This window comes from Silurus aristotelis (assembly GCF_946808225.1).
Source record: "Silurus aristotelis genome assembly, chromosome: 22".
Taxonomy (NCBI): Eukaryota; Metazoa; Chordata; class Actinopteri; order Siluriformes; family Siluridae; genus Silurus; species Silurus aristotelis.
Window position 1 is genome coordinate 1,127,883 of NC_139595.1, and position 25,000 is coordinate 1,152,882.

General features: G+C 42.5%; 1 protein-coding gene and 1 long non-coding RNA gene across 6 annotated transcripts in view; both read left to right on the top strand.

Moving 5' to 3' along the window:
• The window catches only part of ptprfb (protein tyrosine phosphatase receptor type Fb), a 116,234-nt gene that overhangs the window by 30,969 nt on the left and 60,265 nt on the right, over positions 1-25,000 (top strand). For all 5 annotated transcript variants that reach the window (XM_083524968.1, XM_083524970.1, XM_083524966.1 and 2 more), the window contains exons 2-5: positions 462-667; positions 12,759-12,904; positions 13,179-13,320; positions 22,371-22,559. In XM_083524968.1, coding sequence (XP_083381094.1) covers positions 571-667; positions 12,759-12,904; positions 13,179-13,320; positions 22,371-22,559 — 574 coding nt within the window. In that variant the 5' untranslated portion in view covers positions 462-570. The remainder of the gene's footprint in view (positions 1-461; positions 668-12,758; positions 12,905-13,178; positions 13,321-22,370; positions 22,560-25,000) is intronic.
• Positions 14,642-15,151, top strand: LOC310717360. The gene is made up of 2 exons (XR_014530804.1): positions 14,642-14,671; positions 14,752-15,151. It is a non-coding gene; the product is annotated as an uncharacterized lncRNA (long non-coding RNA).

Genomic DNA, 25,000 nt, shown 5'->3' on the forward strand with positions numbered 1-25,000 from the left:
TGTTGTCATATCGCACACAATCGTTCTGTCCCACAGAGCTGTGAAACACTCAGGTGTGTCTCTCAGCTGAGAAGATCTCTGACGTTCCTTCATTCTTTGTGAGAAAGTGACGTGAATTACGAATCACCTGCTTGGTGAACTGAAGAATCAAAGATCTTACACAAAAGTGTCTCATGGGACATTTCTTAACTTTCAACCTGGTTGATGAGCTGTAGAGTCTGACAGTGAACATCTAGAACCTTAACAATGAACCAATGAGCCTTGTGTGTGTGTGTGTGTGTGTGTGTGTGTGTGTGTGTGTGTGTGTGTGTGTGTGTGTTTGTGTGTGTGGTCACTTCAATATCCTAAAGTGTGTTCACGGGTCAGAGGTCAAATCCTCGACCCCGTTCCCTGGTGTCCTTTAGCCTTTTGCAGCTAAATTACGAGCATTTGTTTCTGACATGTTGTTGTCTGGGTTTCAGGTTTTAGCCTATGATCACGTAAGAGTGAGGAAGGAGGAAGAGCAGCCTTGAGGAGGAGAAGGAGGAAGAAGAAGAAGAAGAGGAAGAAGAAGAAGTGCCAACCTGGAACATGGTGCCTCAGATTTGCCCTTCACTGCCGTTGACGCCTTGCTGTTTTTCTGTCCTGCTTCTGCTTGGCCTCGCGGCCGTTCATTCCCACGCCGACAGTGAGTACAACTATTTAAATCCTCAGAATGGCGGGAATCGGGTTAGCGGTTGATGCTAAATTTGAAAAAGCCTTATAATAGCAATACACTGTTTTTTTCCGACGGAGTGACCAACATATCTGAGGTAAATGTCGACATTCCGGATTGGCTGGATGCGTTTCCATGGTTACCACGCATTCACGTTATAGAAAAAACCTCCACGCATACAACCTAGCAAGCTTCTCGCCTCAGAATTAGCCGCTTCAAACCCCAACTTCAAACTCTAGTCAAATTCTATACGTTTATTTAAGAATGATAGAAGGAGAGGTTGGTGCGAAAGTCTTGGCCCCCCCAATTCTCACTAAGTTATTCTTGAGCACTTTACAGTTCATTACATTTTATTGATTTAGTGATTTTTCTTTCATTTCTTTTTATTTATCTTTTTATCTTAACTTTTTTATTCTGATTCAACATATTTTTATTTATATATATATATATATTCAAATTTCAGAATTAAAGTGTGTAATAATCTGTGGTGCAATATTTTTTATTTAAATGGTGAAAATCGATAAAATAATATATATATATTTTAAATATTACCATATAATAAGAAGCAACATTCTGTCTTAGTAGATTTGGCTGATGTATGTCATTGTCTTATAATTAAATCTATTAAATCTTTAATTATTTGATCATATAAAAAAATAAATATTTAGGAACTTTGAGATGTTTGTAGGTGCTTTAATCATAATTGAAACTTTTTTGTAGTGTTTTTGTAGCAAACTATTTTTTTTACAATTTAATGAAAATGAATTACGTAGATTTTTTGCCAGCTTTTATGCCACAAAAACTATTTATTTATGTATTGATTTAAGTAAGCTTACTTTAAAAGAAATAGAATTTTTGAAAGGTAAAAAATGACGACTGCTCCTCACACAGATGCTCTAATGATAGAGTTGAGAAGAAACTCGTTGCTTGAAGTTCAGATGCTAATAATAGGGTGTTGATAAACGTCTGCCTGGTGCTTGGCCCCCTGTGATTGCTATTTTGGCCTCAGTTTTTTTTTTTCCTCGTTAGTGGTTTTAAACTTTAAAGAGTTTGAACACACAGGAACACACACACACACATGAACACACACACACACACACATGAACACACACTGATGGTTTAGAAATTGAGTCAGTGTTTTGGCTTAGTGACTGTTCAGAGAGGTGTGTGATCTCCTTTCTACTTCCTGCCACCTTATTCTGCTTCTTTCACGCGTTTAGTTTTTCCGTCACTGATTTTCTGTTCACCTGTATTCAGCTTCCTGTCACCTATAACTTCCTGTTACCTGTTTTCAACTCCCTCATTTTTCAGATCTCAACACTGATTATTTGAAGGAAAAGAAGCTGAGAGCAGGTCACAGGAAGCTGAAAGTTACAGGAAGTTTCCTCCTGTTCCAGAGCTGAAGCGTAACACTGTCCTTCTCACACACAGACGTAATGAGTGTATTAAACAGTTTTGATGAGTCAGCCGTAAACGCGTCACATAAGCAGAGTCGAAGGAGTAAAATCCTAAGAATAACGTCAGAGGGAATGTTGTGACCACAAACGAGCGGGTGTTAGCGTTGTGTTGTCTGTAATCAGGAGCTGAATTATATGCTGGAGGAGCCAGAGTTCAGGGTGGAGCTGCTCCACCTCATCACCTCACCATCTCACCACCTCACTGCCTCCCCATCTCAACATCTCACCACCATACTATCTTACCACCTCACTATCTCACCATCTCACCACCTCACCATCTCACCACCTCCCTATCTCACCATCTCACCACCACACTGCCTCCCCATCTCAACATCTCACTGCCTCCCCATCTCAACATCTCACCACCTTACTGCTTCACCACCTCACTATCCCACCATCTCACCACCTCACCATCTCACCACCTCCCTATCTCACCATCTCACCACCACACTGCCTCCCCATCTCAACATTTCACCACCTTACTGCTTTACCACCTCACTATCCCACCATCTCACCACCTCACCATCTCACCACCTCCCTATCTCACCATCTCACCACCACACTGCCTCCCCATCTCAACATCTTACTGCCTCCCCATCTCAACATCTCACCACCTTACTGCTTTACCACCTCACTATCCCACCATCTCACCACCTCACCATCTCACCACCTCCCTATCTCACCATCTCACCACCACACTGCCTCCCCATCTCAACATCTCACTGCCTCCCCATCTCAACATCTCACCACCTTACTGCTTCACCACCTCACTATCCCACCATCTCACCACCTCACCATCTCACCACCTCCCTATCTCACCATCTCACCACCACACTGCCTCCCCATCTCAACATCTCACCACCTTACTGCTTCACCACCTCACTATCCCACCATCTCACCATCTCACCACCTCCCTATCTCACCATCTCACCACCACACTGCCTCCCCATCTCAACATCTCACTGCCTCCCCATCTCAACATCTCACCACCTTACTATCTCACCACCTTACTGCTTCACCACCTCACTATCTCACCATCTCACCACCTCCCCATCTCACCATCTCACCATTTAACCACCTCACTGCCTCCCCATCTCACCATCTCACCACTTAACCTCTCCAGTGTCTCCAGTGTTAGGTTTCTGTAATCGCAAAAAAAAAACATTTAGTTTTATTAATAACTGCAAAAATTTTTTTTTTAAATCTCATTACACTTTTTTAACACTGATTTTATAGATGATTTTACGGGAACTACTCAACCCCCAGATGTTTTATTCAGACCGGAGCAGTTTGCTGAATGTGTGTGTGTGTGTGTGTGTGTGTGTGTGTGTGTGTGTGTGTGTGTGTGTTGTTCATGATTAGAGTTGTGTAATAAGAATCGACATGAATCATAATAAAGTAATAAGTAATACGCATCACACACACACACACACACACACACACACACACACACACACACACACACACACACACACACACACACACACACACAGATGTGGTGATGGTGTTAACAGGCAGCGTTGTGTGAAGGACAGAGGAGGATGTTGATGATGCTGCTGAATGCAGGCCACGGCTCGGTGTTTGGATCTCTGCCTCTTCTCAGCATAATTAAGCCATTAATCTGTGATCATTAACCTCCGTCGACCCCTCGCTCTCCCGCTCCGGAACGCCTCCACGCCGTCCCATCCTCTCTTTCTTATTCCCTCTGCGTCCCTGCATCCCTCCGTCTCGCTCGTTCACTCGTTCTCTGGGACGGAGATCGCAGCTGTGGGTCAAATACGACTACATCCTGAGAGCCGCTCCGGCGCACATTCGCTTACTTTAAATACACACAACCAGTCTCGTCTGTTTCACTTGCTGCACACACACACACACACACACACACCACGTCTGATCTGCCGACCCTCATCGAGGGGCCCCGGGACTCCCCACAGAAGGGTCTTTGATCCAGGGCCACAAATCTCACACATTAAAAAAAAACTTCCTTCAGGGTTCTTTAGATGTGTTTTTGTTTTTTGTTTTTTTTTTCTTCTTTAAAAATTTTTTTTTTTTTTTACGTATTTCATCAATATTTCTATTTTTTTTTTTTTTTTTTTACATATTTATTAAATATTTTATTTTATTTATATATATGGGAAGCAAATTTTTTTTTTACATACTTTTTATACTTAATACTTATAATACAATAATATAATACTTAATATTTTATACTTTAACATACTTAAAAAAATTTTTTTTACAATTTTTAAATGTTCCTGATAGTCATTTAAAAAAGGAATTTTTAAGAAAAAAACAAAATATTTACATAATAATAATAATAATAATAATAATAATAATAATAATAATAATAATAAACCTAATAAGAAGATGCTAAAGCTCTAGATTGATTTAAAAAAAAAAAAAAAAAAGGTATTTGGATGGTTTGAAATTTTCTATTGTTTTTTAATCGGAACTTAAACAATTTGATGAAATGAATAAAGAAATGAATCGTTGCGAGAGCCCGTGAGAACGCTCGGCTCATCAGATCCCCTGGTGAGAAATGAATTCCTCCTCAAAGGCCTTGACGCGAGGCCGAGGGTTCAACTGGGAGACGTATTACATTCGTCATAAATCAGAAAGGTTTTCCCGACAGCGAATGTCATTTCTGGATGTTCATCACTGTCGTGCAATACGCTGTGATTGATGCAGCAATATGTTAAAGGAGCGGGATGGATGTCGTGTCGGAGAGATAATGACTTTGCTACGAATTTTATTCCCGGTGATAAAATGCAGCCTGGGACTCGGGGATGCCGAGCGCTAACGTCATTTACACCCTGCATGTACAGAATTCTTTCTTTTGTTTTTTCTCTCTTTTTTTTTCTTTTTTTTACGTATCTGATGTGGTGGGATCAAATCTAAAAAATAATTTGCTTTCCTCTTTTTTTTTTTCCCCCACCAGTCTTTCACACTGAACTGAATTGATCAGGTTTTTTTTTTTTTTTTTAAATAAGAAAAATATTATAAATTAAAACATAATTTAAATAAATAATACATTTGATGAGCAGTTTTACCCTCCAGATGGAAATGTAGCAGTGTTCATAATTATTATTATTTTTTTAATAAATAATCAACTAATTATTGAAAAATCTCAAATAAAAATTTAAATTCTTTGAGGCTCATTTGAAAGCTGCTGTTGTTTTTTTCTCTTAAATAATAAATATCCTAAACAATTCTTTAGTGTTTCACTTGGAGCCTTTAAGAGGAGAAAAAACAGCTTGAGTGTCTTTTTTTTCCCTTTGTTTTGTCTGTAATTACATTTGCAGGATCGACTGTTTGGATAAAAGCTTCGGTAATGGCGGACTCCTGTTATGTCGACTTAATAATTATTGTCCCTGTCAGGATCGGGGCTTTGGGGTTTGGATCCCAGTAGCCCTGTATTTACATTCGGCCCCGATGCTCGCTCAGGGTTCGGGGTCTGGAGTTGAGGTATCTGAGGATCTGAGATTGTAACTAGAGGATAGAAGGAATAAAGATAGTGAGGTGGTATGGAGGAGCAGGAGAAAAAAGATCAAGAATTATAAATAACTACTTTTTTTTTTTTAATGCGTGCGTATGGTGTGTTCACATCGCCATCAGGGGGAATTCTGGATCCTGATTGGCCGGAATTTATCTATAAAGGTGCGAATACTTGTATTATTTATGCGCTCGTCACGTGAAGCTTATCTAGGTAACGCTCAGATAGCCTAGCACTCCCGCATCGATTCCCCGCGAACAAAACTAATAAATCTAAGAAGACAGACGAATGCCTTTGGGTCCGAGCGAGCGGTAATTGAGCTTTTGCCAGAGAATATTAGTCCGAACTCGTCTCGAACTGATTTTGACAGCTTTCAATAGCCGTAACATCCATAAACTCCCTGTCATTACTATTTAATATTTCAGCTGAGATGAAAAGGTAAAGCATATCCAGTAACGCTTGATGTGTGGCCAGGATGGATATATATATATGGATCAGGTTTTTCTTTCAGCGCTTTCACAGGTAGCCTGATGCTAGCGGCAGGCGAGATCGGGAAAATGTCATCATGGGGTTTCCTTAACAAGGACAAAAAAAAACAATGAAAAAAAGCCGTTCATGATGGAACTGAGGTCGTTGTTGAAACGATACCCAGAACTGAAGCTTTGTCAGTGAGATACTTCGTCTTAACGTCGCTAACATGAAGCGTTGTTGGTCCAAACTTTGGCATTTGTAACACGGCTTTGGTTTATCTGAGTACACAGAGGACCCCTTAAGGTTTAGATATTCTAGACGACGTCCGACTGCAGCCAACTGTGCGGAACGAAAAACAGTTCTTATCCTTTGCCTTCTATATTTTATTGGTTAAATCTGATGCTACTTTTAGAGCAAGAATGAGAGAATCACCTTATGGAACTAAATCGTTAGCGATCCTTTAACCAGCTGTAGTTCAGGCTACAGGTATTTATTAGAGACGCTTGTGTCAGTAAATGTTTCGTTTAAGCAGTTTTCTGTATCACATCCTATTAATTAATTGTTAGATTTGATGAGATGAAGAGGGAAAGAAAATTACCAAAAACATATCGGCCAAAAAGAAAATCGTAACGATATATCGACCATCGTAGGTTGCTTCCAGTACCTACTTCAAAGTATAGGGTGTTTTCTTTAAAGTAGGTACTGAAAGTAATATCTGGACCACGGCATACAGAGGATACAAAAGCAATGTCTAAGTGAGTGTTTTTCATTGTAAACCCTCATTACAACAAATGATGACCTGGAGATGTTGGTGGAGGAGGATGGAGATGGTGATGGTTCTTTATTTGGTCTAGTTCCATTAGACCGCCTCATTTGTGCATTGACAGCCTGAGCTTTTAAGGTCTAGGGTTACATCATGCGCCGAGGAGCTTTAATGGGGTCGTGGGTCAGTGGAGAGAAGAGAAAAGCCATATCCTGACCTCCCAGATGGTTCTGCAGGCCCCTTTTCAGTTCTTTAAAGCCACAGGTGCAAGAACAGGTGGTCTCACACACATACACGCTTCCATTCGTGTTCTGTAATCCATGGTGTATATATATATATATATATATATATATATATATATATATATATATATATATATATATATATGGTGAACGTGAAGATGCGGAGATCTTCCAAAAAACATTCCTTCTTTATTTTAAAAACAGTACATGGACTTTTTGGAAGCTGGTGAAAGGAAAGTACCCGAGTGAGACCCGGGTTTTTGCGGCGTCGATCTAAATAGAGTATGTGGAATCGATACCCAAACCAGAGAGTGAGTGAGTGAGTGAGTGAGTGAGTGAGTGAGTGAGTGAGTGAGTGAGTGAGTGAGTGAGTGAGTGAGTGAGTGAGTGAGTGAGTGAGTGAGTGAGTGAGTTGCACATTTATTTTCATTAATAATAGATTACCAGTTTTATTTTTTTAAACCCCTTCACTGCAGCACTTAGTGGAAATATGTCTGATGATCTGACGCTATCGGCCGCCGTCCTTTCAGCCAAACGCTTCCATTAATGTAATTCTGCTCCATTTCCAAGGCTTTTGCTTCCAATTAGCGCCACATTATCTTGCCCAATCAGCTCAATAACAATATTTTTCACAATTCTGCGGCCATTATCAACTCGTTAAATGGACCCTGCTTAATATTTATATTAAAACTCTGGCGGGAATAGTGTCGCGTTTTACCGCTCTGGGAACATTAATGGTGCTTTCCCTGATGGTGATTATTTTTTTTTTTTTATCTCATTTTCCTCGGGTCCATTATGCGAGCGTAAACACAGGGAGAGAGAGAATAAACAGGCTGATAAACGCAGAGTGGGGGAAAAAAAAGAAACGTGTCTCTCTCTTTAAGTGATCTCCGAGAAAAGGCGTCTGTCGAGCTCGTTGCTTTCCGGGTTCGGGTGAATTATTTAACAGAATGGCGCAGAACATCGAATCGGAATGCAATTACGCATTTCCACTGTGCCCACTGTGAGGCGCATTACAGTAATAACCTCCAGGATTTCTGCCCAACTGATATAAAAGCGAGATAGATAGATAAGATAGATAAGATAGATAGATAGATAAGATAGATAAGATAGATAGATAGATAGATAGATAAGATAGATAAGATAGATAAGATAGATAGATAGATAAGATAGATAAGATAGATAAGATAGATAGATAGATAGATAAGATAAGATAGATAGATAGATAGATAGATAAGATAAGATAGATAGATAGATAAGATAGATCAATTGATTATCGGGGAAGACTTTGACAAGCCGCGGACATGTGACGATAGCGTTTGCCATGATTTCTGGTGTAGTGTATTCCACTTATTCTGCAGCATTTACACAGGGATATCTGCCTTCTAATCAAACCCCGAAGGAGCATCGCGTCTTTCGAGTAACGGACTGATATCCTTCGTTCCACCCTTCGACGGCTCTCGACACAAATCCTGAGTAAATACCTTTACTCAGGCCGCTGCGAGCAAATCGCTCACACACCCCTGGTCCCGACCGTCCTCTCGAGCAGAAAATCACTTACCGAAAGCATTAGCTCGATGTTCACTCATGCATCTTTGACGAGTCTGTTGGGGGGGTGGGGGGCGCTTCCTGCTAATCGAGGTGAGGCGTATCGTATGACCCGTGCACTGGGAGGTTTAGCGTTACTTTAGGCTTTAAACCGCTGCTCGTGGTGGGCCTTTTAAAGACGTGAATCATCATCTTTGGTTTCCAGCCTTGATTTGATATCGGCTCAAAGATGGAGAGAGAGCGAGAGAGAGCGAGCGAGAGAGAGCGAGAGAGAGGGAATCCTGCGGGAATAAAACTATTAGGTCATTATTTCGTCTCTGGTGACAAAACAGAAGAGTGTAATATTCAGCCTGTTAATAAGGAGGTATACACTCACGTCTGGGTGCCGTCCAGGTGTGCACTCAACATCACAGGGGTTTAGTTATACTGGAGGAAACTTTTAGCAGACTGCCAGTCGAGCTGGAGTAGAACATCGAATCCCTCAAATCCCACAGAGGGAAAATCAACATATAAATCGCCTCGTCGTATCGTCTCAACGTTTCACCAAATCCCATACGGGACGCCATGCGTACGGGGACTGCTGCGTCCCCTCACTGTACAGGACTCGTACAATTATTATTCACCGCTGATGTTCCACCCGTTTTTTACTTTAAAGCGAAAAAGAACATTTTTGCAACCTTTTATTATGGTTTTAATTTACGTTTTTTTGTTTAACAAAAAATTTGCAAATCAAATTTTCTTCTACAATTTTAATTTTAAGTTTAGTTTATTTTAATTCTGTTAAAATTTTATTAAAATGTTTGAATATTATTTTCTTAAACATTTTTTAATTTGGCATCCGTTAAAAAATGGTAGTTTGCTACGGACATTTTCAATAAAATGCAGACTAAAAAAGACTTAATATAAAACTGTAAAATAGAATACTATATTATAATACAAAGGAAAAGTTTTTTTTTTAAAATATAAAAACGCATCAATGTCAACAAAACAAAGAGAAACTAGCTAGAAAGACAAACCCAAACAAGCTAGGTATCGCTAATGTATTCGCAAGTTTACTGAATCATTGAATTGAATTGAACTATTTAAATTTTATTTTCTTGAAATAAAAATTGTTGTCTGGATAAAGTGGTAGTTTGCAATGGAAATATTATAAAATGCACATTTAAAAAAGACTTAATATCATACAGTAATAATGTTACGATACTATAATAAAAATAAATTAATAAAATACATTTAAATATAAAAACGCATTAATGTAAAAAAAAAAAAGAAAAAAGAGAAACTAGTTGGAGAGACAAACCCAAACAAACTCAGTCGCACGCATACAAATAAATAAACAGCTGCCGGGGGGATTAAGGTTTTTTATGAATAAAAAGATCGTAGCTTTTGTGTTTTTTGTTATTTTTTCTTAATTTACTTTTAAGTGAACTTTTTTGAATGTTGTTTGAATCACATGAAACTATTTACATTTTGTTATTTTCTTGAAAGAAATTATAAAAAAAACTGTTTCAGATTCGTCCTTTGTATGGAAATGTGAACAAAAAACTGTTTTTTTTAAATATAATACTGTAATAATATGATACTATATTATAATACAAAAAAAAAAATATCTATAAAAACTTATGAATATCAGCTTTGTTGAGTGTGTTCATTTTAACAATTAACCGGCGTTTGGATGTAAATAACGATTGTAGTGTTTGTGTTTTTTGTTTAAAGTCATGATGTCGCACTTTAGAGTTTTTTTCGCGAGTGTTTCTTTTATGTTTCCCAGCACTGAAAAGATTCACAGGGATGAGGTCAAGGGTCAGAGGTCATTGTAGAGTACGCCATTGTGTGTGAGCGGATTAGCCTGGCTCGGCGAGGACATGTTATGGATGTGCTGTGGTTCCTTCGTCGATCCTTTCAGGAGCTCTTTCTTTCGTGAGAAGTTCTCTGATCCGTTCATCCGTCCTTTCAGCGGGTTTTCCGTCCGTAAGTTAATGGGAAGCATGCGCCGGAACGAGCTTAACGAGCTTAACGAGCACGGGTCTTTGAGCTGTTGATAATTAGGTGTAAATAAGAAGCAAGCGTGGTGGTCGTGGTGGTCGTGGTGGTCATGGTGGTCGTGGCTCCGAGGAGGCGGAGGTAAAGAGCATGGGGCAGGGGCAGGGGCAGGGGGTTGTTAGGAGGGATGGAGATCTTTGGGTCCTTGGCTCTTTGGTGCATACCCTCATGCAGAGTGATGAAAGGCATGCTGGGAGAATCACGCTGAAGCAGCAGAGGCATGGTGTGGATGTTGATACAGATAAAAGCCACTTTTTATGAGGAGCCGCTGTGCCAGTCACGACGCTTCCTGGGGATCCAGCGTGTAAATGTCATTTAAATGTCAGCCTGACCAGCAGTCTGGAGGGTCAGGGATTTTATTTTATTTTTTATAACTTGGTATGTTTCGGATTTGAAAGAATATTCCCCACACAGAGGCGATGTTAGCTTCGACGGCGCTCGTGTCTCCCGGTGAACCCAACGTCCTACATCAAGGTCACGCCACTGTATTGGCTCGGGCGATGATTTAGCTCTCGCCGCCTGCCCGCTAGTCTCCGGCACGCCGCTCTTCATATCGGCACTATGTTATGTTAACTAGCTATCGATTTTGTTCCCTTTGCCGCGGCTGCGACGATCTTTTATTAGCGGATACATAAAAGCAGGAGGGCACGGCCGTTTTTCTCGGCCACGACGACATGCGCTTCTAGAGGAGGTCTGATTCTGCCTCCACACACATCAGATGAAGAACACTGTATGGCCATCTTTCCTCCACACTTGGTTCTTCTCCAAAATGTTCCCTCAAAGATCTAAAGACAGATTTCTCTCTTATAAATCTGAGCTGTTTATGGTTGGGGGCCCAACAGTGGCAGGTTGGTTGGTTTCTGGATTTGAACTCACAAACGTCTGGGTTTACACGTCCCGGCTGCTATAGAAACACTAACGTATTACAAACAAAAGAATTTCTGATGCCTAAAATAAAATATCAGTGGCTGGAAAATGGGGCGTGTAACAGCAGGAACCCGGAGCGTAAACAGCACATCCATCACCGCTGACTAAAACCAAAGACGTGACATTACAGAGGGGAAAGACGTGACGTGACGATCTGAGGAACAGTTCGTTTTTATATTTAGATTAAATGAGAAATTTATAAGAAAAATGGAACTAAAAAAGAAGAAATTGTTTGGTGAACTTCCTCCTAAAAATTCCTGCCTTTTTTATTCTCTCGCAGAATTACAGCCCCTCGTTTACAGCTTCCTCATTTCTGTGTTTAGAGTGATTTCTTTTTATTCGCTACATTTGTGTTATTTTATATATATATATATATATATACTTTTTCTTTTTTTTTTTTTACTTATTTTTTTATTTTTTATTTTAATAATTGTTTATCATTAAAATATTGTTTTTGTACAATATTACATTTTGTGACTATTTTTCACATATATTTACTAAATTCCAAAAATATAGAATTCTTTTAGAATTTCTCATTTCAATTTTTCATGATCATAAAACGCAAAGTAAAAACAAACAAACAAACAAACAAAAGGTTTTCTGTTCTGTATTTTTGTTTGGTTTTATTTTCTGTTTAATTAAAATTTTTAAGAAATGTTTTAAAGAATAAAACAACGATTTAACGTGTTTTTTATTTCTGAAAAATGTTTTATTCACAATCTGAGTGTGTGTGTGTGTGTGTGTGTGTGTGTGTGTGTGTGTGTGTGTGTGTGTGTGTGGGTGTGTGGGTGTGTGTATGTTTGCGTAGCAATATGTAGCTGTAGTAAAAATTGCGTCAGTGAAAGTGCATAATTAATGTGGATAATCTTGTGTGTTGCCTCACACCTTATTGTGAAACCTGGTTGGTGTGTTTGTGTGTGTGTGTGTGTGTGTGTGTGTGTGTGTGTGTGTGTGTGTGTGTGTGTGTGTGTGTGTGTGCTCGCAAAGAAAAACCTGTTCTCTCCAACAATCTGTTTATTGTGTGTTTTATTAACATTATATATATATATAAATCTCTCTCTCTCTCTCTCTCTCTCTCTCTCTCTCTCTCTCTCTCTTTCTCTCTCTTTCTCTCTTCCAGGTTTGCCGCGGTTCGTTAAGTCTCCAGAGGATCAGACGGGCATTTCGGGAGGCGTGGTGTCTTTCGTGTGCCAGGCGGTCGGAGAACCCAAACCTCGTATCACGTGGATGAAAAAAGGGAAGAAAGTCAGCTCTCAGCGCTTTGAGGTGAGAGAGAGAGAGAGAGAGAGAGAGAGAGAGAGAGAGGATAAAAAGTTTGATATGATACGCTGTGTGTTCACTGCAATTTGTAGTGTCAGAGGAATAAAACACCACTCTCATTCCTCTGCTGTGGGAAATACTCGTCTCTGATTGGCTGTCAGGATGCTATAGTTAACAAATAAATCTACAGCTAATAGATTAATAAGGTGTGTGTGTGTGTGTGTGTGTGTGTGTGTGTGCACGTATACACTTGTGTTGATCTTTGTGTTTTGGCCCTCAGGTGATCGAGTTTGATGATGGCTCGGGCTCTGTCCTGCGTATCCAACCCCTGCGTACGCACCGAGACGAAGCTATTTACGAGTGTACGGCCGCTAACAGCGCCGGGGAGATCAACACCAGCGCCAAACTCACCGTGCTGGAAGGTAGGAAGCGTTTCCTCCGTGTTTTTTTACGACTCGGAATTCATTTCTGTTAGCATGTTTTTTTATTTCCTTCTGGTGTGGTTCTGTAAACTATGATTCTTGTTCTGATTGCTGTCATTCCTTGTTATCTCTCAGTACTCTTGAATTCTGGCTTCTGATTGGTCAGTGCATGCGTCTCTTGTGGTTGTTATCCTAGCACAGTTATTAGTAGCAGTTTGCGTATTTAGGAAGAAAAAAACGATCATGGAGTTTACACTCGGTTTAGTGGTACAAAAAACTAAAACCATCTGGCAGTAGTAGTTCTGTATGAAGCTCTTGCAGCTTTGAGGCTTGCTGGAGCCTCAGGTTCCTGTTCTTATTTTCTATGATCTTCATGTTGCTTTGTTCCTCACCGTGTTTGTAAAGAGCAATTATTATCGTCTTCTGGGTATCAGGAAGTTTGTGCGATGAAAGAGAGCAGAAAAATGTGGGACATTTGAGAACGTACCAGTGGAGGTCAGATTTCACACCTATAAGTCACTCAGGAGTCTTACATTTCGGCACAAGAAGTGTCCGGAATATAAGATTTTGCTGTAATAAAATAACGTTTCAGATCTGCAATCACGTGCAAAATAAAAATGTTCAGCAGTTCTCTTGGGTAGGAACTTTTTTTTTCAGCAGTTCTCTTTTGTAACACAAAGACACAACGATGCAATTAAAATTTGAGGTAGACCAATACATTGTTAATTGCTTGCTATCAACTATCTGCAAAAATCCATACAGATCCAGAGGCGAATCACTGATGCCACGTGTTGTCTGGTTTTGCACGAGACTATATTATATTTATTATTTATTTTATTTTAATTAAAATTAGTTTTTTAATAAAGTTCAGTACTATTTTACATGGAGTGTTATGTTTTTTTATTTTTTTATCCAACCTCGTTATCGGTATCAATAAAATCTCAGTAGCTCTCTAGTTCTCTAATGAGAATTAACTCAAATACGTGCAAAAATAACTGATAATTCAAAATAAATTAAATATAAAATATGAATGATTAGTTTGTAATGCTGGGTAAGCAGAGGAAAGCAGAGGTAAGCAGAGGTAAGCAGAGGAAAGCAGAGGTAAGCAGAGGAAAGCAGAGGTAAGCAGAGGAAAGCAGAGGAAAGCAGAGGTAAGCAGAGGTAAGCAGAGGAAAGCAGAGGTAAGCAGAGGTAAGCAGAGGAAAGCAGAGGTAAGCAGAGGAAAGCAGAGGAAAGCAGAGGTAAGCAGAGGTAAGCAGAGGTAAGCAGAGGTAAGCAGAGGAAAGCAGAGGAAAGCAGAGGTAAGCAGAGGTAAGCAGAGGTAAGCAGAGGTAAGCAGAGGTAAGCAGAGGTAAGCAGAGGAAAGCAGAGGAAAGCAGAGGAAAGCAGAGGTAAGCAGAGGAAAGCAGAGGTAAGCAGAGGAAAGCAGAGGTAAGCAGAAGTAAGCAGGTTCTTTATACCGTAGACTCCTACATGCTCTAACTCAGGGTTGAGGTTTATTATTATTACGCTGAAGCCCGGATCCTGCCGTGAGCTCGACAGCCTGAGTGTCAGGGAAAAGAAATCCAGTGAGTGCAGCGATCTTCTCTCTCAGCGAGTCCTGCTCTTTGACCGTGAGTCACCGTGTCCCGTCTGTCTTTCTGAAAGGTTCTGAAACCCCCAGTGCTGCAGAATCGGCCTCGCCGTCATCAACCTCGACGCCCGTTCCAGCTCCCAGCAGGCTCCCGGGAAAACATTACGCTTAATTCACTTCCCCATGCCGTCACAGACAGACCTCTGCTCTCGAACCGGCCTGGTCTGCGGAGGCGAGAAAAAAGAAAAGAAAAGAAAAGAACTTGCATAATAATGCCCCACCGGTTGCCACAGGACTTGCATATGCATCTCGGTGACACGTCGATAATAATGTGGACAATAATGTGGCGAGGGTGGTGGTAACACCGTGGACAAGTTTCTAAAGTAGTTTTGCAACACGCCAACAGATGGCTGCACGCACAGTCACAGGGAGCACCGGCCTTTATAAGTCAGTGTGCCAAAAGACATCGACATTCTGTGTGGAGCTGTTTGACACTCGTTACCACGTCTGCTATTCTGACCACGTGCGCACTCCATCACAGAGCTTCTCCTCACACGTGAGTTTCTTGCCGGAATAAACCTGATCTCACTTCCGTACCCACCCTATTTGTCAGATTTAGCTCCCATGGACTTCAAGATGCACGGTTTTGACATCGTTGAAAAAAAAGACCTCCAGGACACCTTCCAGAAGAACGCTGGAAGCTCGGAATTAGTGTGCAAGAAGACTATTTTTAAAAGGTGATTGTGTGGAAACGTATCTGGTCTCTCAAACTTGTCGATCTCCTCTCGAAACTTTTTGATAACGTATAACGAGGAAAGGAAGGAGCTTTTTTCTGGTCACCTGCACTTCACAGCACAATTAAATTCTTTCTTCGCATATCCTATAGATGTTAGAAAGCTGGGGTCAGATTTTAGGGCCAGCCACGATACAGCGCCCTCGGAGCACTGAGGGTTAAAGGCCTTGCTCAGGGACCCCAGGAGTGGCAGCTTGGCAATACCAGGCCTTGAACCCCCGACCTTCCGATCAGTAACCCTAAACCTTTACCACTGACTCTGTCTTGTCCCCATTTGAAAACGTCATTGAGGATGGAGTTCGTTTCCTGCTTTATTATTCCCCCCACTGCGTTGACGCTTCTTGATACAAAGACTCCATACGGGCGTCTCCAGTCCTGACGTGGTTTCTGTCCTGCTGTGATGGATGAGCGAGTCTCATCACCTGGCCAGACAAAAACAAGTCTCACTTTTATTCACGGACTTCCCACAGTTCCCTGAGGGTGTTTTCACACAACGTCGATCTGTGGAATTTTCCTGTCATCACTCGCCATTCTGGTTTGTTTTTCCGTTGCGTCGGAATTGTTTCGAACGAAGCTGTGACTAACCTCTGAATCCTCGGTCTGTCTGTCGACATGACACACACACGGCGTAAACCCTACCCGTTACTTTCCGCGTATCATTTCGTTGGAGGATTTCGGCTTGAACTCGGCATCTGTGAAACATATGACGTGCGCACGAGTTCGATTTGTTTTCTCTGTATATTATTGCTTGAATCTGAGGCAACATAATACGAGTCATAAATATTTTAGGAGTACATCAGCTCCGCTTTGTAAACGCTGCTCCAATCGCACATTAAGCCTGAGAATAATGAACACGCATTACACTTTCATCCACTCCTAACAAGGCTTTTGTATACGTTCCCTTCGCTTCCCTTTAAACCACAATGCACAAACCTGCGCTCATTGAACCGACGAGCTCCGGGGCCCTTTTTCTGCCGGAAGCTATGGCACGTCCCTGCATTCATTTTCTCACGCGATAAACAAATCTTCTCCCCCACCCTGCTACAGGTGTGGTCTCCAACCGCCTGCTCGTCTCCAGCCGACGGTGTGTGTCACGAGTTTAATTTCTCCCACCATCTGCTGGCTCGGAGCCGGGCGCCATAGATCATCAACGCTTTGACAGATACAAACTGCGTCTGTCAAGAGAGGGCCTCTCCCAAGGACTCGTGCAATATGGCTGGGTGGAATCACAGTCTGCACTCGCTGTCTGAACCGCACTCATCTTCAAGGACTTCAAGATTAGAAACTCTGGAGTTGGACCAAAACGATTGGGGGACGATCAAACATGATTATCCTTCTGGTCATTTTTTTTGAACAACGAAAAAATCCTTTCTGGCTTTGAACGTTAACTGTTGGAAGCCGAATCACTCAGTTATCCAGCGGGTGACATTGATTTGTTTACATATTTGACAGAGACATTTATTGAAATGATTAAGACTCTTGACCCCTGAAGCCTTGGTACGACTGGGATTTAAACTCATAATCCTTTACATGAACGCCCCGGAACAAAACGGGTTTTGTTTTTGCTTGATCAATTGACCAGGGTGACCAATTTAAAGGTTATCTTGTCTAACATTATTAGTGTTATCCCTCTCCTCCACCCCCCCTCCATCTATCTGTTAATCCAGCGATCCCCACTTTTTTGCTGTGACTTTTCTCACACCATTATTCCGTCTGTAACAGAAAATGCCACTGGCTGGAGTGACTTGCAGTATTATTGTGTAGTTTTATGATTTTACGTCCTAATGCTAGTTTTATTTATTTTGTTCTGCACCGCACAGACGAATGAGGCTGAATCGTATTTTCCGATAACTGATTAATCATCCAGTCTCACGTGTAAAAACAACTTGCCACTGTCCTTCCACTTGCTTCCAGATTTAAACACAGAAAACTGCATAAAGAGATCCAAACCTACCTGAAGGCACTAATTAATCCCAGCTCCACCCCTTCACTCGATCCCCGTTCCATTCTTTCTCCCAAGTTACTCTGCATGTGAACGTCTGCCAAAGTAAACATCCTTAACCGCATACCATTTACCTTTAACAAAGAATCACACAATGAGCCCAGATAAAGAGCAGGAAGTCAAGAGTTCACAACATTGCTCAAGGTGTCTCATGGTCTTCCTCAAAGAACCTGAGGAACTGCTAAAGAGACCTGAAGACACCAGAATTCTCAAAGATTCTAAAACTTTATAGGCCTCAATAAACGCTGTTGAGTTCTGGCTCGGGATCGGTCAGATATTGGTCAGATATTGGTCAGATGTTGTGCACGTGTGTGTGTGTGTGTGTGTGTGTGTGTGTGTGTGTGTGGTATTAAATAGTATCTTTAGAGCTCATAAATCAGCGTTGTGAAAACGTTAATGAGTGACGGCTGTCAGAAGTGAGGAGCGAGAGTGTAGAGAGTAAAAGCGTTTAGAAAGGTCAGAATACACGACGCAGCGGAAGGAAAACGCAGGGGAATTTGCGGCGAGCTGTTTAGTTTAATCGCTGCAGACGGAGGCTGCTTTAATGTGTCTGTGGAAAGGTGATGAGAACTGAGACACATGGCAGGCCGTGTTAATTAAATCCCTCTCGCCCCGGTTTGGGTGACAGGTTTTACTTACGCTTTCACTCGGGGAGAAATGAACAACCCACAGATCAAACAAACCCATCTCTGCAGCGAGGCAGCTACCATTTACCGCTTGATAGAAAAAAGGCAAAAAAAGAGTAGAAAAGCACGGGCTAATCAAACCAACGTCACTAATGTTTAGCACCAAACGGACTTAGCGGTAAACACTTGAAAGTTGACGAAGCAAGTTTTTTTCGCCTGTAATTTTTTTTTTATGCATTTTTTAAAATTCTCCTAAAACCCTACAGAGCAGTGATTTCACTCATTATATCTAATTAACACTCGCGTTGTGCCGTGACTCCGGTGTAATCAGCTTGTTTGGAGACGCGACAGGTGCGGCCTTCCTCAATTATCGCATCCAGAAAAATTTCTGCACATTGCATGATTGGTTGCTGATTAGCTCCGTTGCTCGGCGTCTCCTCGTTGCGAGCTCCTGCTGGGGCAGCACCTAAAAGTGAACTCTTCAAAGACACACGTGTTCTCGGCATGTGAGCGATCATCTATGTTCGGTTTTCTCTGGAGTGATATGCAAACGAAAGGCGTAACAAGTGCAATAAGGCATCATGGAGAAGGACATGGTACCTGTTCGAACTGTGGAGAAAGAAGGTTTCAGAAAGTTGAGACTGATGATCGGCTGCTTGAGGACGACTTAAACTTGCGGTCGCAAGCAGGTTAGTTACGGTGCTTAAAATGCCACGTGGAGACGATCTGATGGAGATTGTATCACAGAGTAGAGTTATTCCATATATCTCTGCACCCCACGCGCTCGTAGCATCTCCTGACCGTTCCTCGCACGTTCCCGAAGCGTGGTGCGTGTCGGTGTAAATTAAAGGGCGTGTTGCCGTGGCAGAGCCGTACATCACGCCGGGGAGACGGGGGGAAGTCGGAGACGGACAGCGGATCTGAAAGCGAGTTAGCGAGCGAGTGAGCGGGAGGAGAGGGAGAACAGACACCGCAGGCCCGTATTGATTAAATGCCTGTCAGGCGGAGCGGCTGAAGCTGAATCTTTCGTGCCCGGCGAGAAAAAGTGTATTATTTTAAAGGTCACGGCCTGCATTACACCTCTTTCCTCCAGTCAGATAAACAGCGTGTTTTTGGAACGCGGCCAAGAACATCGCGTCGCCTTCGTCACCTTCTCTCCGCTCGCACGCTTTTATTTAGCCCTTACTGAACCGTGATGATGTGAGAAAAGACCCGCAAGCCGAGGAGCGTGAGCAGATAACCACCCGGCGATTTCTTCTCATTTTACTCGTGTTTACACACACACACGTTTTATTCAATTCATCCGTCGCCTGGAGGCAGGAATCATTTTACATCCCATCATTTATTCACGCGGCTCATTTCTCAATCGTCCTCACTCCACACGTCCACTTCCTCTCTCCACACGTCCACGTCCTCTCTCCACACGTCCACGTCCTCTGCCCACACGTCCTCTGCCCACACGTCCACGTCCTCTGCCCACACGTCCACGTCCTCTCTCCACACGTCCACGTCCTCTCTCCACACGTCCACGTCCTCTCTCCACACGTGTACGTCCTCTTGTATCCACGTGTATTCGGAGCGTGTACTCGGGGCGTGTATTCGGAGCGTGTACTCGGGGCGTGTATTCGGAGCGTGTACTCAGGCGCGCCGCTGTGGTGTGTGAAGACGGAGAGCGATTTGGTACAGCAGGGTTCTGATTAGAGCCGTCGTCCTGCCTGCCAGGCTGCACTCGGCTCAGTAATTGGAGCTGGCAGGAGGTTGCAACCTTCTTCTTGCTTTTTTCTTTTTATCCCCCTGCCATATTTTCACACACACACACACACACACTTTATTTTAAAACCCTGCAGTGTTTCCCTACCTGTAATAAAGTGTAAGAGGACGTGTGCCAGATTTTTTTGCTTCTTTTAACTTTCAGCTATTATTTGGCATCTTCTCATCGAATCTCAGCAGCTTCTGGTTTTGTTTTGAGCTTCATCCCAGGTTAGTTTTAGAGGAGGTGTAGAGAAGGTTTGGAGAGGATTTTGAGGAGGTTTGGAGGAGGTGTAGAAAATATGTAGAGAATCCTAAAAGAAGGTGTTCTGAGGTTTGGAAAAAGGTGTAGAGCAGGTTTGGAGCACATCTGGAGAAGGTTCGTAAATCGTAAAATCTATTGCTTTTTCCCAGAACGACGTCCCCCAACCCCTTTTTATTCCAACCACGCGATTTCACCAAGATCCTGCTAACTCGATCAAAGACTCCTGCCTTTATTTATTTATTTTTTTCTTTCTCTCTCTCTTTCATTGCTGCTGGAGTGGAGAAATCCGAGCAGCTCCTGGCCTGCTTCCATATTCAGACAGATAATGTACTACATTATGATCTGTAGAAAGCGTATGAGGTCGTATCGCTCCTCTAAGTCCTCATTAAAACACCGTGTCTACACCAGAACAGCAGGTGTTCCTTCTACAGAACAATTTAATCAGTAGCCTTTTTGAGTGTGATATCGTTGCAACGGTACCTGTGGGGCGTCGCCTCGCCCAAGCCCCGCCCAAGCCTTGCCCAAGCCCACTTAAGAAAAACTTTTTTTCCGGTTGTTCCGTTAGGTGTTTAGTACGCAAATAACGTTCTTAACCCAGGCATCGAATTTGCATAAAACGACCAAACTTATCAGCCAAAGTCACACACACTGTCACTGCACGAACAACACTATTCACACTCGTGCGCACACACACACGCACACACACAATAGTGGCTTGTTGATGAATTCTGGATCGTGATTGGTCAGAAGTGAAAGCATTAACCGGTTGACTGTAACAGATGCTGTTGTTTGCCACTTCCTCTTTCATCACCTGCGTGACAGGTCGTTTCCTGTAATGGTGTTCCCGGGAAATGAGTGTGTCCTTATTAAAGCTCTCACACTTGCTGTGGATTATCACCTTAAACCATGGTCACATTGAGGAGTTCATGCAGTGGAGTGAAACTAACTGAACAGATCAAAACACTTTGTATATATTTATTTATTTAATAAAACTAAAAGTGTGTTTGAGTCCTGTTTCTGTAGACTGAGTGTTAAAAGTGTACTTTCATCACGAACAAACAAACCACACCTTGTTAAACGCTTGTTATTTAAAGCATTACCTTTTATAAATAGAAGCTGGTAATAAACACGGGAACTGAAGAACTGAAGGTATTGGGAGCGCTCTGTTTTCTGCCAAAACACACCTCAGGGTCAAAAGGTGAGGGATCAGCTAGTCTTGGCTCGGGGAAGTCGTCAGACTCGTTTCACACGAGCTGTCGGATCACGCGCTTTCCTCCGAAACGCCGCAAGTCTGAACCTGCGAAACCGTACGGGTTTGGAGTTCAGGGGGAAAATAATGTGCCTGAACTCATCCCTTTAATGTCAGAGCATTCGAGACGACCTCACAGGCCTGAGCCTCATGTCTGAGACCGGGCTGAAATCAACTGTATTGTGTGTGTGTGTGTGTGTGTGTGTGTGTGTGTGTGTGTGTGTGTGTGTGTGTGTGTGTGTGTGTGTGTGTGTGTGTGTGTGTGAGAAACCTCAGAGCACTACCTGGATGTTTAAACAACACCGGAAAAAAGCAGACAACAAAAAATGCTACATTTTGGTGCGCAGTGAAAAATGTTAAAGCTCTTAGCATCAACTCCAAGTTGGAGATGGAGTCTGCTGTGCTTCTGTCTAACTCCGCCTCTTTATATTTAACATAGAAACACTGACTCCGCCTCTTCATGTTTAACATAGAAACACTGACTCCGCCTCTTCATGTTTAACATAGAAACACTGACTCCGCCTCTTCATAGTTAACATAGTAACACTGACTCCGCCTCTTTATGCCTTTAAACATTTAATTTTATAAAATATGTTTTGTTTTGCTTGCAGCTGATTGGTGGATATTGGATAAGGGCTTTTTTAAAATTATTTTTGTTATATTTGTTTTCTGCCTGAAAATAGTGTTAATGATTTTAGTCATTATATATATATATTTACACGTGTCTGTATATGAAATAAATTCACCTTTATTCCAGATAAAAATTTTTTTAAACGTGTGTGTGTGTTTTCAGAGAATCAGATTCCACCCGGTTTCCCGAGTATTGATATGGGTCCTCAGCTGAAAGTGGTGGAGCGAACGCGGACCGCTACGATGCTCTGCGCCGCGAGCGGAAACCCAGATCCGGAAATTTCCTGGTTTAAGGATTTTCTTCCCGTCGACATCAACAGCAGCAACGGACGGATAAAACAGCTTCGCTCAGGTTAACACATCAATAAAATAACAGCATCCTGTTACATGAAGGTCCTTTGTGTTTCAGTGGATGGACGACATCACAAAATATCATAAAAACAAATAAAAGAAAGAAAGAAAGAAAGAAAGAAAGAAAGAAAGAAAGAAATGTACTCGTTATATTTTACAGTCACTCAGTGCAGTAAGCAGTCATTACAAACTGTTCGTGTCAGAAACAAAGAAAAAAATAGAAGGTTTATTTACACATATATGTAAAAATTTAAGCACAATATAAATTATTCACGTGGGCGGGGCCGAGTGGGCGTGTTAGGGGCGGGGCCGAGTGGGTGTGGTATCTTTTTTTTGTGTTTTATAAACAGTGCTGTTCATTATTAATTCCAACATTGATACTTTTGATTCTTCTTTTAATTTGACTCTTCTCTCACTTTCTATCCCTCTTTCTTTCTCTCTATTCCCCTTCCTCTCTATATCCACCCTACTTTCTTCTTTCTGTTTCGTCACCCCTCTCTTTCTCTCTCTTTCTCTTCTTTCTTTGTCTATCCCTGTATTGCTCTGCCCTCACTGCCCCACTTTCTCTCTCTCTCTCTCTCTCTCTCTCTCTCTCTCTCTCTCTCTCTCTTTATCTCTTTTTTTCTACCCCCTGTCCCCCCAACCCCACCTACACCACTTCTGTGTCTTGTTGTTCGTTTCCTTTCTCCCAGGCGGTTCACCGATCCGAGGTAAGGCGGCTCAGACAGCCGGATAATGAATGTGTGAAAACCTTGTCTACGTGTCTCCATTCACTCTTCGTGTCTTTTCATCTTCACCTCCATCCGCCTGAAGAGTCCGATAACAAGAACCCATTTTATTTATTTATTCCCTTCTTTACCACTTCCAGATTTTACGATAGAGGTTGTGGCACTGATCTGAAAAAGAAAAATATAATTTTCTGGCATCATCAGATCTGCAAGTGCGTGAGAGTTTATTTGAAACGAGGAAAAAAAAAAGGTAACTTTGCCTGAGGTCATAGTGATGATCTGAACATGTGATCAGGTGAATAAGTGAGGTGGTGAACAGGTGTGCAGGTGGGAAGGTGAACAGATAATCAGATGAACTGGTAAGCGTGTGAGAAGGTAATAAGGTGAACAAGTTAGAAGGCAACTGGTAATTAGGTGAGCAGGTACTCAGGTGAGCGGATAATCTGGTGAATAGGTAATCGGGTGTGCAGGTAATCAATTTAGCGGGTAATCGGGTGAGCAGTTGAGCGGGTAATCAGGTAAGCGGGTGAGGGGGTAATCAGGTAAGCGGGTGAGGGGGTAATCAGGTGAGCGGGTGAGGGGGTAATCAGGTGAGCGGGTGCGGGGGTAATCAGGTGAGCGGGTGAGAGGGTAATCAGGTGAGAGGGTAATCAGGTGAGAGGGTAATCAGGTGAGAGGGTAATCAGGTGAGCGGGTAATCAGGTGAGCGGGTAATCAGGTGAGCGGGTAATTAGGTGAGCGGGTAATCAGGTGAGAGGGTAATTAGGTGAGAGGGTAATCAGGTGAGCGGGTGGGAGGGTAATCAGGTGAGAGGGTAATCAGGTGAGAGGGTAATCAGGTGAGCGGGTGGGAGGGTAATCAGGTGAGAGGGTAATCAGGTGAGAGGGTAATCAAGTGAGCGGGTGAGAGGGTAATTAGGTGAGAGGGTAATCAGGTGAGAGGGTAATCAGGTGAGCAGGTGGGAGGGTAATCAGGTGAGAGGGTAATCAGGTGAGAGGGTAATCAGGTGAGAGGGTAATTAGGTGAGAGGGTAATCAGGTGAGCAGGTGAGAGGGTAATCAGGTGAGAGGGTGAGAGGGTAATTAGGTGAGGGGGTAATCAGGTGAGGGGGTAATCAGGTGAGCGGGTGAGAGGGTAATCAGGTGAGAGGGTAATCAGGTGAGAGGGTAATCAGGTGAGAGGGTGAGAGGGTAATCAGGTGAGAGGGTAATCAGGTGAGCGGGTGAGAGGGTAATCTGGTGAGAGGGTGAGCGGGTGAGAGGGTGAGCGGGTGAGCGGGTAATCAGGTGAGCGGGTAATCAGGTGAGCGGGTAATCAGGTGAGCGGGTAATCAGGTGAGCGGGTAATCAGGTGAGCGGGTAATCAGGTGAGCGGGTAATCAGGTGAGAGGGTAATCAGGTGAGAGGGTAATCAGGTGAGAGGGTAATCAGGTGAGAGGGTAATCTGGTGAGAGGGTAATCTGGTGAGAGGGTAATCAGGTGAGAGGGTAATCAGGTGAGCAGGTAATGCATGTCTTCATGCACATAATCACGTCATTACAGTGCTGGAGCTCGACTGAACACAATCATTGTGTGTAGAGACGCCACACATCATTCCACAAACCTCCTGAATACTCATCACCGTCATGACCACACCCATTTCAACGTGATCAGCATGATGCGCTCACTTCCTGTGTCCTCACCACCAGCGAATCATCAGAGTTCCTTTTCCACCT